General features: G+C 33.5%; 1 protein-coding gene across 8 annotated transcripts in view; it reads right to left on the bottom strand.

Annotated features, from left to right (window-relative positions):
- Positions 1 to 9,220, bottom strand: part of LOC119839677 (protein groucho) — an 11,822-nt gene extending 2,602 nt beyond the window's left edge. The window contains exons 1-14 of one of the 8 annotated variants that reach the window (XM_038366085.1): positions 8,809 to 9,220; positions 8,621 to 8,718; positions 8,147 to 8,210; positions 7,271 to 7,315; positions 6,673 to 6,810; positions 6,343 to 6,375; positions 4,597 to 4,728; positions 4,239 to 4,373; positions 3,623 to 3,745; positions 2,931 to 2,984; positions 2,104 to 2,220; positions 1,641 to 1,777; positions 1,048 to 1,309; positions 516 to 695 (exon numbers count right to left, since the gene is read on the bottom strand). In XM_038366085.1, coding sequence (XP_038222013.1) covers positions 516 to 695; positions 1,048 to 1,309; positions 1,641 to 1,777; positions 2,104 to 2,220; positions 2,931 to 2,984; positions 3,623 to 3,745; positions 4,239 to 4,373; positions 4,597 to 4,728; positions 6,343 to 6,375; positions 6,673 to 6,810; positions 7,271 to 7,315; positions 8,147 to 8,210; positions 8,621 to 8,718; positions 8,809 to 8,850 — 1,560 coding nt within the window. In that variant the 5' untranslated portion in view covers positions 8,851 to 9,220. The remainder of the gene's footprint in view (positions 1 to 515; positions 696 to 1,047; positions 1,310 to 1,640; positions 1,778 to 2,103; positions 2,221 to 2,930; positions 2,985 to 3,622; positions 3,746 to 4,238; positions 4,374 to 4,596; positions 4,729 to 6,342; positions 6,376 to 6,672; positions 6,811 to 7,270; positions 7,316 to 8,146; positions 8,211 to 8,620; positions 8,719 to 8,808) is intronic. The other 7 variants (XM_038366088.1, XM_038366086.1, XM_038366089.1 and 4 more) reach the window with 7 other exon arrangements.
- Between the last annotated feature and the right edge of the window lie 3,675 nt (positions 9,221 to 12,895).

Raw genomic sequence — 12,895 nt, 5'->3', positions numbered from 1 at the left:
CAAACCTGAAATCAACCATTGTCTCGTTAATTTAACGTCATGCGAAGGATTCAATTGAATTTGTGAATGTATTGTCTCTTTTTCGATGATTAATAAAAATGTACTAAAAGAATATTATATTTAAAAATGATTATTGTACGTATGGCAAAATTTTACTGTGAGAATACTGTCCTTTTATAACCAATCCAGCCGTTCAGAGATTAGTTGGAACAATCAAAAATTTTTGTCCGTATGGAGGTATACACGGTAGATACAATTTAGTAATTTAGTAATATAGATTCTATCATTGAATCCATATATTTTCCGTCCATTATCTCTTGGTATCGACAACCCGGGTAAACAGGCACACTCACGCGCACACGCACACGCGCACGAGCACGCACACGCACACGAGCACGTACACGCACATGAATACGCATACGCATACGCATACGCATACGCACACGCACGCGCACGCGCACACGCACACGCACACGCACACGCACACACAAACACGCACTCCCGCACGTGCTCACCTTAGAGTCGGGGCTGATGGCGAGCGCGTAGCACGCGGGCGCGGAGGAGGTGAGCTCGGCGCGCATGCGCGGCGTCGGCGCCGACAGGTCCCAGATGGAGAGGTTGGACGCCTCGCCGCCCACCAGCAGCGTGCGCCCGTCCGGCAGCAGCTTCACCGAGCGGATGTAGTTGTCCCGTTGCTGCGGTGGGAATCGGACGTTAGATATGCACTTACATAGGCTACTAGATATAATCTCCTGAATTAATCTTTCCTTCGTACTCGTCACAGTCTACCACAAATTTAGAAGTCCCTGATGTGACATCATACGTTTTCAATTTTGAGCAATTATTTCAAAAAATGTTACCGAAAAAAGCAGTTTCGATTTCGAATTTTAAACGTCGAATCATCATTACAAAATTAAATCTTATCATGTGACGTCACAATGGTTTGGACCCCCTCACGCCTTGTCACATTTCGATGACATTTTGTTTTAAATGGCAGGGTCCACATTATCTTTCACTATACTCAGCATTTGTCATCCATCAACTCACCAAGCAGTCGAGCTGCGAGAGCGGCTCGAGCGTGGCCGGCGCGGCCGGGTTGGTGATGTCCCACAGCTTGACGCAGCCCTTGCCGCCCGTGTAGGCGTGGCGCGCGGCGGCGCCCAGCGACAGCGCCACGGCGCACACCACCTCGCCGTGCGGCAGCGCCGCCACCTGCCGCGCGCCGCGCGGGATGCCCGGGCCGGCCAGCGCGTCCGCCGGGAACGGCACCGGCTGCAGCGGCCCGCCGCACGTGTGGTACGAGTACGCTCTACGTGTAAATATATTATATATACAAAATTATTTACAAAAAAACTTTAAGGTTATTCGAAACGTTATGTTGTACGAATGTGCTCTGCAAGGGTCGATCATTTTTGTTTTTGTAATAGATGGATGATAAAAAAAAATTATATCCTAATCAACCCATATCTCCGCAGTGCCTCAGTAAGTGTCACTTCTATTAATTTGGTTATGCCTATGACAAATATGCGATTGCAGTATATAATTTTTGTTTGCTAAAAAATATCAAGCTTATATTTTTATAATTACCAGAACCATTAATCTCGTCAATCAATATATTTTTATTGAAAATAAATACTCACGGCTTAGCAGGAGGCATGCCATTGGTTCGATGCCCGTCGAAGGGGAGGGGGGTGCGGTACGCGGCGTAGGGCGGGAACGCGTAGCGACCCGTCGGCGTCGGAGCCCGTCCTTTCGCTCCCGGTGTGCCGGGTTTTTCCTGCAATTTGATAAATCATTTGTATTTATTTCCATTTCATTTTAAGTAACATTGTAATCATAATAAATCAAACCCATCAGTAGATCATAATTTTCATTTTTATATTCAGCAATTACTTTTAAAATAAAATTAACAGTCTTGTGACTGTGATTTAATTACCTAACTATCACATGTTATGTAATGTAACTTTACATTCTTTGTTCAGATTATGTATTTGAAATTGTACATAAAACTATCACTTATTTAACCAGTAAGCTTGTAATTGGCTTTGAACATAAATACATTAAAAATGTATGATTTAATATATTAAACATTTGCATGCTTACATCTTTAGAGCTCTTGGGAGTAGATCGACTTGAAGAGGACCCTGATCGTGACGGAGGTCTTGGACCATTCTCTGTTCTCTCTCCCTCTGTGCGTACACTTGGAGACCCTCTTTCTTCCTGAAAGGGAAAATAATGTTGTTTTAAATAAATATATTAGGTGTACAATTCTTTACCTATATAAGACTCTAACAAATACACTGTTCACTAACTGAAACTTTCACCAAAAATATGATATATTAAGAACCTAGTTATGCAAAAAAAAAAAGTTCTAACTTGCAACAAAAACTTTCGTGTCGCATCTAAGTAGAAACGTGTTGTTGGTTGTTAAATTTGTTTAATATTGTGATTCTCCATTTGTTATTGTACAAAAAAAATACATTTGCGATATATGCTTTATGGATTATGTAAATTTATAGAGTTGAGTTTATACATATAACAGAGAGACCGGAAACGATCATTGGGCAATAAATAGCTCAAAACTCAAAATGTAAGATCAACTTCTCAAAATTCGTGCTCTATACGCTATATTTAACAACGAATTATCAAGGACTTGAGAAATTTTGAAAGAATAGAAAAAATTCGATCACGAGGCAGGATTCGAACCTGCGTTTCTTGCCTAACCGTAGCAACGTCTAGCCTCTCGGCCACCCGTGATCCTGCCACATTAATGGAATTTCTTCTACTCTTTCGGTTTCATGTGCCTAAGGGGCACCCCACGCCATCTATTGAGACGATTAAGAACCATCATAACCAATACGAAACATTATTTCAATGATTACAAGGACCTGTTAACATTAAATAATAATATACTATAAAAAAATACTAACCTCATTAGCAACATCTACAACTAAATCTTGATCACTTTTTTCAGCATCACTATCCTGGAATATCAAATATGGTTAGAATTAAGGCATGAAAGCAATCTTAGTAAAATTTCAGCGAACACTTTAGCAATAAACTAAAAGCAACTTTAAGTGAAGCGTGATAAAGCTTATAATTGGTTGTCTGTTTTGATATTCTATAGTAACATTCATTCAATAGCCAGTTTTCCCTTATAACCTTTATAATGCTACTGAAGTTAACATGATTTAAAAAAAATGTTAAGTTTTGAGGAATATATACTCTTATTTTTAACCGACACAAAAGGAGGAGAACCATTTATTTTTATTCAAACGTGATTCTTTTGTGTTTGATAGAAATTTGTTATTATTTAAGATCGTACAGTGGCACCTTTCCCTTAAATCTTAATATCTATAAATTACGTGTCATATTGTTTGTTCGCGATGGCCACCTTAACTACTCAACCGATCCCCTTGGGTTTACCAAAATCCTTTCTATCTGCATGCTAAATTTCAGCCCTATCCATCCAGTGTTTTGGGTTGTGCGTTGATAGATCACTATGTCAGTCAATCAACTTTGAGCTATATAAATATATATATATAGAAGATAGTTTAATATGCATCTACACAAAAGCAGACAACCAATAGCGTAGCAGCAGGCAAGTACGAACGTCACATACACTAGACACACTGACATATCCCACCTTGTCCTCCTTCCGTCGCTTCGCGTCGAGCGGCTCGGGCTCCGGCGAGCGGCCGCGGTACTTCTGCTCGCGCTCCAGCGGCGATACGGAGCGCCGCTGCTGTGATATTTCGATACAATCATAATATATACTAATATTATAGAGCTGAAGAGATTGTTTGTTTGAACGCGCTTCCGATTTGAAAAATTCTTTCAGTGTTAGATAGCCCATTTATTGAGGAAGGCTATAGGCTATATATGTACCACGGGGAAGCCTGGACGGACCGCTGGCATTAATTTATACTGATGGATTCGCGATTGTGTATTTTAAAGATGGATTCAATGTGCCTCTACTAACAAAGTACAATATTTATGCTTAGTAACGAACAAATTTGGGGGATGTAGTCTGATTAAAAAAAAAAATTTCAATTTTCCGAGACGCAAAATTATTCCCAATTACATATATAGACTATGCCACTCAGCGAAGTTGCAGTTTTTTAATGACGAAGGAATTTTTAAAATCGGTCCAGTAGTTCTTGAGTTTATCCATTACAAACAAACTAACAAATTCTTCCTCTTTATAATATTAGTGTAGCTAGTAAAAGTTAAATTACCTGTTGGCTCATAGCCCTAGAAGCAGCGAGTCTATCATCCTCCCTGGGGGGCGGGGGTTGGCCCGGCAGGAGGGGCGGAGGCGCCGGTCCACCTGATAGCGGCGGTTTTATATCCGTCGGTGGGGGTAACTCCACCTATAAATCACATTAAATTGTATGTTACAAACTTATTTGAATGGCATGTCACATCCCGATACAGTATAGTAAATAATATTATAAAATATGAAAGGATAAGGGAAAAGGAAATGATTGACAACTGAAAAGAAGGAATATACTGGCACGGGTGAGATTAAGGCCTCAGGGCGATGGCCCCTTTCATTGGTGGCCAAATTACGCGTAAACGCGTCGCAGTTCTCACCTTATGCGCCGGCGGCGGCAAGTGCGGCGCGGGCGGCGGCCCCGCGCCGGGGAACAGCAGCCCGCCCGCGCCGAGCAGCGCCCCCGCGCCGCCCACCCCGTGCGGCAGCCCCGCCGACGCGTGGATCTGTTGCTGGAAACATTCCCTTGTTACGAACTGTCGTTGAAACTGGCGGGGGGAGGGGTAACACGATATTATGATAATTCGTCATAAGGATAGAAAGGTAAATTTTAAGCCCACATACTATAAATAGATATATATCGTGTGAACCGTAGATTACATTACAGATAAATTATTATGAATAATTGCTAAAAAAATGCGGGTTTAATGAATAAACGTTATGGTTTTATGACACTGTCCTATATAGTCATGATGTCATATTATATTAAAGAGACAGAATTTTTTTTCCGTTTGTTCACAACAATAATTATTAATATACAAAAATTGTACGTCTCACAGTTTTTTTTTTCATATTTTGAATAATATATTACATGTGTATTCGTAGTTCGATTAGAATTTTCAAAATAAAAAATTTCTTTTCAAGATACAATTTAGGATATATTTAAGAACACTTGTACTATCGTGATCTAATGCAACACTTGTGATAGCTCGTACTAAAGGACTATGTAAAAAAACGTTTGGTATATAGAAATAAACTAACTTAAGCGACGAAAAATATCAAAATTATGACAATGTTAATAAGAAATAATAATCTTATACAAATTTTAGCGTGATAAATTAGAAAGAATACCCCATATAATGAAATTGCGTGCAAGAAAAGTTAGCTAAAAATGAAATCGTTAGATAATTGATTTTTGACCATCCCACAATTCGTACAATTTTAAATTAAACTTGTTGGTAAATCGTTAAAAAATAAAGCACTTAATTTCAGAACAAGAGACCATACTGTCTTATATTGATTACTTATAGAAAAGTATACATTGCATAATTTAATGACAAAAGTTATTAATAACTTTGTTTGGAGCTTCTACAAAACATTTATCATACAATATAGTATAATATCATAAAGAAACAAATGAAAACCCTCAAGCAACATGTTACAGTGCATCATACAAAGCAATAACTGCGTGAAGTCAATGGTGCTTGAATTTAATGGAATAAAGTAAGATGTAGGGAAAACTCAATTAATTTTATATGAGCATATCGTTATGAAGGAAATGGTTATATTAATGATCGAGATATTGATTTGAGGCCACTATTAAAATGCAATCACAAAGCATTCTAACAATGAGAACATACAATCATTTCTCAATCTTTTAAAATATTATATTTAAAAAAAGACATCCAGAGTGTTCTAGTATTAGAGTCATATTTTCCTTTTGGTATTTAAATAATAAACCTTATCTTACAGTTCAGTATTTTATAAAACACATACAATTTGAGGCTGTAATGTTATAGAAATATCTGTAGCCGCTTAAGTTCTATCAAAGCGAGTCAGATAGGAAAATCTTACTTTGTCATACTGAGATCCTTGAATCTCATACAAACTATTTAAACTGTGGACATGACTGTATTTGCCATAGGAATACCTTCCCTAATCTAAAGCAAACTACACGACAGCTTTGTGTGAAGTTCTTATCTCATAATTATATTGACAATAGATTTAGTTCATACTAAAATGTAATGAGGTGTTGAATAAAAAATAATCTTGCAACGCAAAAGTGGTGTTAATCACAAACAAACAAAAAAAAAACATAAAACCAAGCACATTTTTGACTAACTTACAAGAAGTTGCTGCAATCCCTGTTGTTGTTGTTGCTGCGGACAACATTTAAAAAAATACGCTCAATTATTTATTTTTCTATATCGTAATAAATTTCCTGATTTAAGCATAGTCTACAAAAATAGCACTAGATTTATTTCATATTGTGTAAACCCTTAAAAAATATTACATACAAGAAACCAATTCAATATAGACAAGTGTTCAAGAGATTCGAGAATTTTGTCAGTTAAGAAATATTTTTTAAAGATGCCGAAATAATATGTACAGCATTATCCAAATAGACAGTAACTATTTTGTTTGTATTTACATTGAAATACGAACAAAAAACTTACCCCTATAATAGCATTAAGTTCAGACATAGTGACCTGCTTAGCTCTCTCCACGGCGGACGCGACTTGCTGTTGGTGTTCTTGTGCAAGAAACGGCAGCACTTGTCCAATTATTGCGCTTAATCTCTTCGCTATTTCCGTCTAAAACATAACACATTATTCAACTTAATAGATTTTTCGAGAAGAATAATTAAAAATAGTACCCCCGTCATTTATGAAAAAAAAATACTGTAAGTAGAAACAGTATTAACGAGTTGAGTGTCTCCACATTGAAAAATGGATGTCAATTTTATCTAATAAATATTGTGACAGTTCTCTATGTTAAAAACTATGAAATCACTATTCCAATAACAGAATAGGTATAAAAAAATTGAGACAACTATAATTGTAAACCTGTTATTGTACCTTTTCATCATTGTAATTAATATGGTAATGAAGAAGAAATTATATTCTATTGGGTTCAATTAAACAACTCTTGTACATTGAAACAATTCAGATAAAGGTATAATTAAATGAAAATTGCTTCTAGTAATAGACATTAAATATTGTAAAACAAAGCAATAAGTTTTTGTCAAATAAAAGAGCAATAAAAATAGTTCACCTGCTTGTGCATTTCAACATTCAATCCATAGGACATCTCATAATACTGAAAAGATAGATAAGTTACATTAGATACTTTGTAGAGCAGATAAAACCTAAAACTTCACTTACAGCATATCTTATATTTTTAAAAGAGCAATTCTTGTGTATATATATATATATAATTGGAATCTCGGAATTGGCTCAACGATTTTCATGAAATTTAGTATATAGGGGGTTTCAGGGGCGATAAATCGATCTAGCTAGGAATCTTTTTTAGAAAATGTCATATTCGTGTTTTATCGACTTAAACTTACTTTTTTAACAAAAAGGAGGCGTTTGAGTAGTCCCAATTTATTATGACTCTTCCTGACATCTATTGGCGAATAATAATACTATTTTTTGGCGAATAATTAAAGTTAAAACAAAAAAAAAACCAAGCAAAGCTCGGTCATCCAGGTACTTCTTTATTTACATGTGTAAGATGTTTGTGTGTATTATAATGTTATGAAACAATTTCATTGACCCTTGTATTAATTCCCTAAACAATTAGATACAATATTTGAGGCTTTGATTTGCTCTATTAATTAATTGTTATATCAGCAATAAAAAATAATAAATCCTTTCTACAAAAAAGATCAGATCCAGATAAAGACTCCAGATTCTAAAATGGGTTCTAATGACAACAATAAAAGGGGCAAATGGCAACAATTTCCTATTGAACAAAAATAAATAAAAACTATTGCATTAATAAAGCCTTTTTGTCATTGGGAACATTGGTTGAATAGTATGTAAGTTTAAGTAAATGATTTAAAAAAGTTGTTGAAAATAAAGACATAAGTCTTTTCAAGTTTTTAAATAAATATTGTAAAGCTAAATTAAGAATTAAATACCATACCATCACATAATGCCGTTGCATTTCTGTTTTTTCACTAGCTAGTTTCTCACATTCTAATTTTAACCTGTAAAATAACAATAGATTTAACAGATATTTTGTATTACATGCATAATTAGTAAGGTTATTATAACTGTTATTTTGTATCTTCCTAACTAATGTCAAATACCTAAAGAGGAAAAGAGACAATCACTGAATGACCTCATTAAAAAATAATTGATTGCACTTAAATAAGGTATACATAAACTTGTGTATTTCATTTAAAGAGTTAGTAACTATCAAATGGCATGAAATATCAGTAAACTTTGATTTTAGCAAAATATTTCAACAACACAATACAATTCATAATGAAAAAGGGCTTACAAAGCTGCAGGAATTAATTATTGAGTAGAAAAAGGAAAATAAATATAAAATGTAATATACATTAGTGGTATATTGTAGTATGGTAAGGTTTAATCTCGATTCTTTGTAACTTACGTATGATATTGTGCTTGTAAAAAATTAAATTCTTCCTTTATTCGTTCTAAAGTATCCGCTATCGTTAACTTTATCGGACCTGCCGAGGGTTGAGGCCCCTGAAAAAAAGATCACGATAATCATTACTTAAAAGTAAATTATTCAAAGTTTATGTATACTTCATAGGTTAATAAATAAGTTAAACAAACCCGAACTGCGCCAGCCGGGTGCCGCGTCGGTGTAGGATACATTTTTATTATCTTATAGTTAAATAAAATTACACAATTAAATAGAACTCTTCATATAACCGACACCGATGTATGTTGATAGCACCATTTCCAGTAACTCAACCTGTGCTATAATGCGCTAAACACTTTTCCGTAATAACACACTAAGCACAATGATATGCACAAACTTTGATTATAAACTTTTAAATTAACAATCATTATCTCTACATTTAGGATATCACTTTCACTTTATTTTTTGTTTTTTATTAATGACCTTAACTAGCGTTATTATTCAAACATTTTATTAAAATACAACAGATATTTTTATGAAAAATTGTATCCATAAATCCACGCCGCAATTTCGGTGTCATGTCATATCCATCCATCATTCACTTCATTCGTCAACCACGACCACAGACAAATGTTACCCAATTTAAATTAGAAATCTACTAAAAAAAATTACATACTTTTGTTTGTATAATTTATAATTCATAGGAGATAATGTCTTAAAACCTTTACCAAGTGAATTAAAACAGTGAAGCTAATCAAATCAAGTAAAATTCTCAAGAAAACACAGCAAACACAATTATATTCTCGTAGTATTGTAGTATTGTAGTACTCTTCAGTAAGATACTTCAGTAATATATATACTACACTTTATAATTTATATACTTATACCATAATTAATATTCATTTTCAAAATAGGCAGCATAAAATATACACGATTTAAACATTTTCTTCAATATGGGATAACTTTATTACAGCTGGCCACACTAACACAGATATGGTATTTTGCAGCATTGTAATTTGTAATATGTGGTAAAGTAATTTATATCCAGCATTTAGATTGTATCTTTAAATAATTAATAGAATCAATTCCAAAACTTTTTTATCAAATAATTGATTGATATACAAAAGAATTTAGTTGTTTCATGATTGCATTAATTTATTATACACTAACTAGTCACTGCTCGCTCTTCAATAAAATATTATAAAACAGCTCAAAAGTATATCACTTTCAATTTGTAACCATCTTGAATAAGGTTTTAAGTTAGACAGCTAAACATTACAATTATTTATCAAAACTGAACCTCTTATCTCGAAAAAGAAGAATATTCACTGTACATAAATATGAATATTGGCTAGGCCATCAGTTTTGCTTGAATATTTAATCATTTTAATGATGCAAATTAATACACAATTGTTTTATTTATTATACTTAAAACTATTGCAAAACGTTCTTTGTAGATAAACAAAATGTACACTTGAATGGCAACATTATTGAATGTTCGCTCTTCGCATTTTTAATTTTATTTTCGCATTTTGATGGCAGATTGCGTTCGTCGCGCTGTTGCAAGTAGACGTAGAAAGAGTGCAGTGATCGGAGTGTTTTGAAATCATAAATTTGGTTGCTTTGACAAAAACGTGATAAAGTGTATGTTCCAATGATTATATTTAGAAGAAAGTGCTGTTCATAAAGTGGTATTACGTTTTTTGTGAGTTTTTACGTCGCAAAGAGAACCATCATGGATTTCAAATCAGCCGTTTATAATACTTTTAATGCTGCCCGAGATGGAAATTTAACACGATTAAAAGTATGTATCGCTTTATTTTATTAATATAATAAATAAGAATATCAAATATTTGTTAATCGCTTGTGGTGCTTCCATATTCAGCACTTTAAACGTTCCGTTATGTAGGAATGTGCGGTTAATAATAATCCAGTATTGTTAGGCTAAGGAATGGAGATCGAGAAAAAATACTGCATGAATATATCAGTAACTTTTCTTTCCCATACATACTATTTTTGTAATTGCAGGTATTTCTATAACAATGTTGACTGCACATGGTTTAAATTAAAATTTATTTACTTTGCTGAATTTTGTTACAAAGAGTAGCTGTAGATATGGGACATTTATAACGAACTAATTACCTGATTATTTATAAAGTGTTTGTGTATCCATATCTTGCTCAATTATGTTTACACTACTGAAACATTTTGGCTGATATTTTGAATACAGGTAGACTTGTACAACATAAGGGCTTTTCTTCCTTCCTTCTCACTTTACAAGAGAAGGCTTTCTAAGTATGTAAATGAAAATTTAGCTCTTGCAAAGTTTGATTGAAAGCTAATTTTTCAAACTCCAGAAGTCTGGTCTATTTTAGAAAATTCTCACTGTTTGAAATAATAACAAAGTTGGTCCATAGGCATTGCTTATTAGTAACCTCTACTAAACAGCCCAGTTTAAGAGCTCTATTAAACCTGAATATATATCATTTTGATAAGTTATTATGAAGTTGCGCAAATATCTTTAATGACCCACCAAAAACAAATATTTGACCTATAGATACTTTATAATTATGTAAATACATATCCGAATGTATGTTACATTGACTAACATTCATGAAAGGTTAATAGCATATATGAAAACAATAAATTTTTGAATATAAATAAGGTAATATGTTTAATATGTAATATTTTAAATGAAAGTGGTGGTGCAATGACCTGATTCAATGGCTTGTTTATACTGACTGACTGTGTGGGCGATCATTGTACTTTGGCCCAAGAGAAATCTTATTATCAAATCAAATTATGTTAAATGGAATTTCCAGTGTTCTCAATTCGTATCACAATGTAATATAATGTCCCGAACCCATATTGGATAATTAATGTTTTCAATCAGAATTTATCGATAAATATATACAGATTATGATATTAGGTGACTCGGCAAAGAATATTGTTCTACTAGGATAAACTATTCCATGCATAAAAATCATTTCAATCACAAAACTCAAACGTTTATATTCAATTATATAGACTTCTTTTAGAAGCACTTTTAAATTGCCATAATATAACAGTGACCATTCCCATCCTATATACTATCCTACCTATATACCTTAAATCTATTGATTTAACATATTACAATCATAAAAATCAGTGGACCAGTTTTCTAATAGTGAAATCACAACTTATGTGGCATAAAATTACTAATATTATTACTACCCATAGCTTTTATATTGCTTTGCATGGTCAAATCCACAGTTAAAAGTAGCCTATATCGCTTCCTAGCCTCTTAACTATCCCCAATGCAAAATTATACCACAAAATTAGGAAAATGTGATACAAAGAAACAAACAAACTTTTTCAATTATAGTATTAGGTAGTAAGAACTAACTGAGGATATTTTAAATGAGCTAACCAAATGTGAAAATTTAATATTAAGGAATCACTTTATATTTGCCTTTATAATAATGGATTCTTAGAAACAATAATCTTCTATTTTTAACTTGTTAATAATAGATTATAAGATAATTAATCTGCAATAACAGGACTTTTTTTTCAAGTTTTCCTTTGAAATTATTTGGGCAAGGGAAGAGATGGCAAATATATACCATGAAATATGAGTATAGGTATTTTCAGGGCAAAATCTGCTCAAATGAACTTGCTATCCAAGACTCTGTTAATTATGTATATGTGTAATGTTTATTAAATGGTATACTTGTACATTGCTTTAACAATATGTAGAAATTTTGAGATTACAAAAGTTAACGGTGGCAAACACATTCACACAATATGTGTTGAATACTTGTAAAACCAGTCTGAATTACACAAACTGAAAAAAATCACTCAATCATGTTGAATATAACCAAATACCTAGTTCTTTTATGATTATAGTATGCATTTATATTATTGCAAGTAACTGGATGACTCCTTAAACCTAAAATAAAACACATGTGTACAATTGCACATGTGCAGGATGAGCAAATTCAGCTTGCATACAAAATAACATTATTACTAAAATGTTGTGCATTGCATCCTTAAAAGTGTGTTTGTTTTTTGTTCTTTCATATCACAATGGAGTGACTTTATTACATGATTTTCGTGTATATAGATATGAAGACTTGAGAGTGATAAAGGTTACTTTTTACCACAGTATAATGTCCCATTTCCTCGGGAATTTTAATTTGTATGCTCGGACAAACCCATGGGTGCATAGCTATCTGATTATTAAGTGTTTATCTAGTGATCATTCTTTTGTTTCATCCATAAAGTATGATACGGCAATGC

Source organism: Zerene cesonia, chromosome 4 (genome assembly GCF_012273895.1).
Source record: "Zerene cesonia ecotype Mississippi chromosome 4, Zerene_cesonia_1.1, whole genome shotgun sequence".
NCBI lineage: Eukaryota > Metazoa > Arthropoda > Insecta > Lepidoptera > Pieridae > Zerene > Zerene cesonia.
This window is presented reverse-complemented; position numbering and strand designations above follow the sequence as displayed.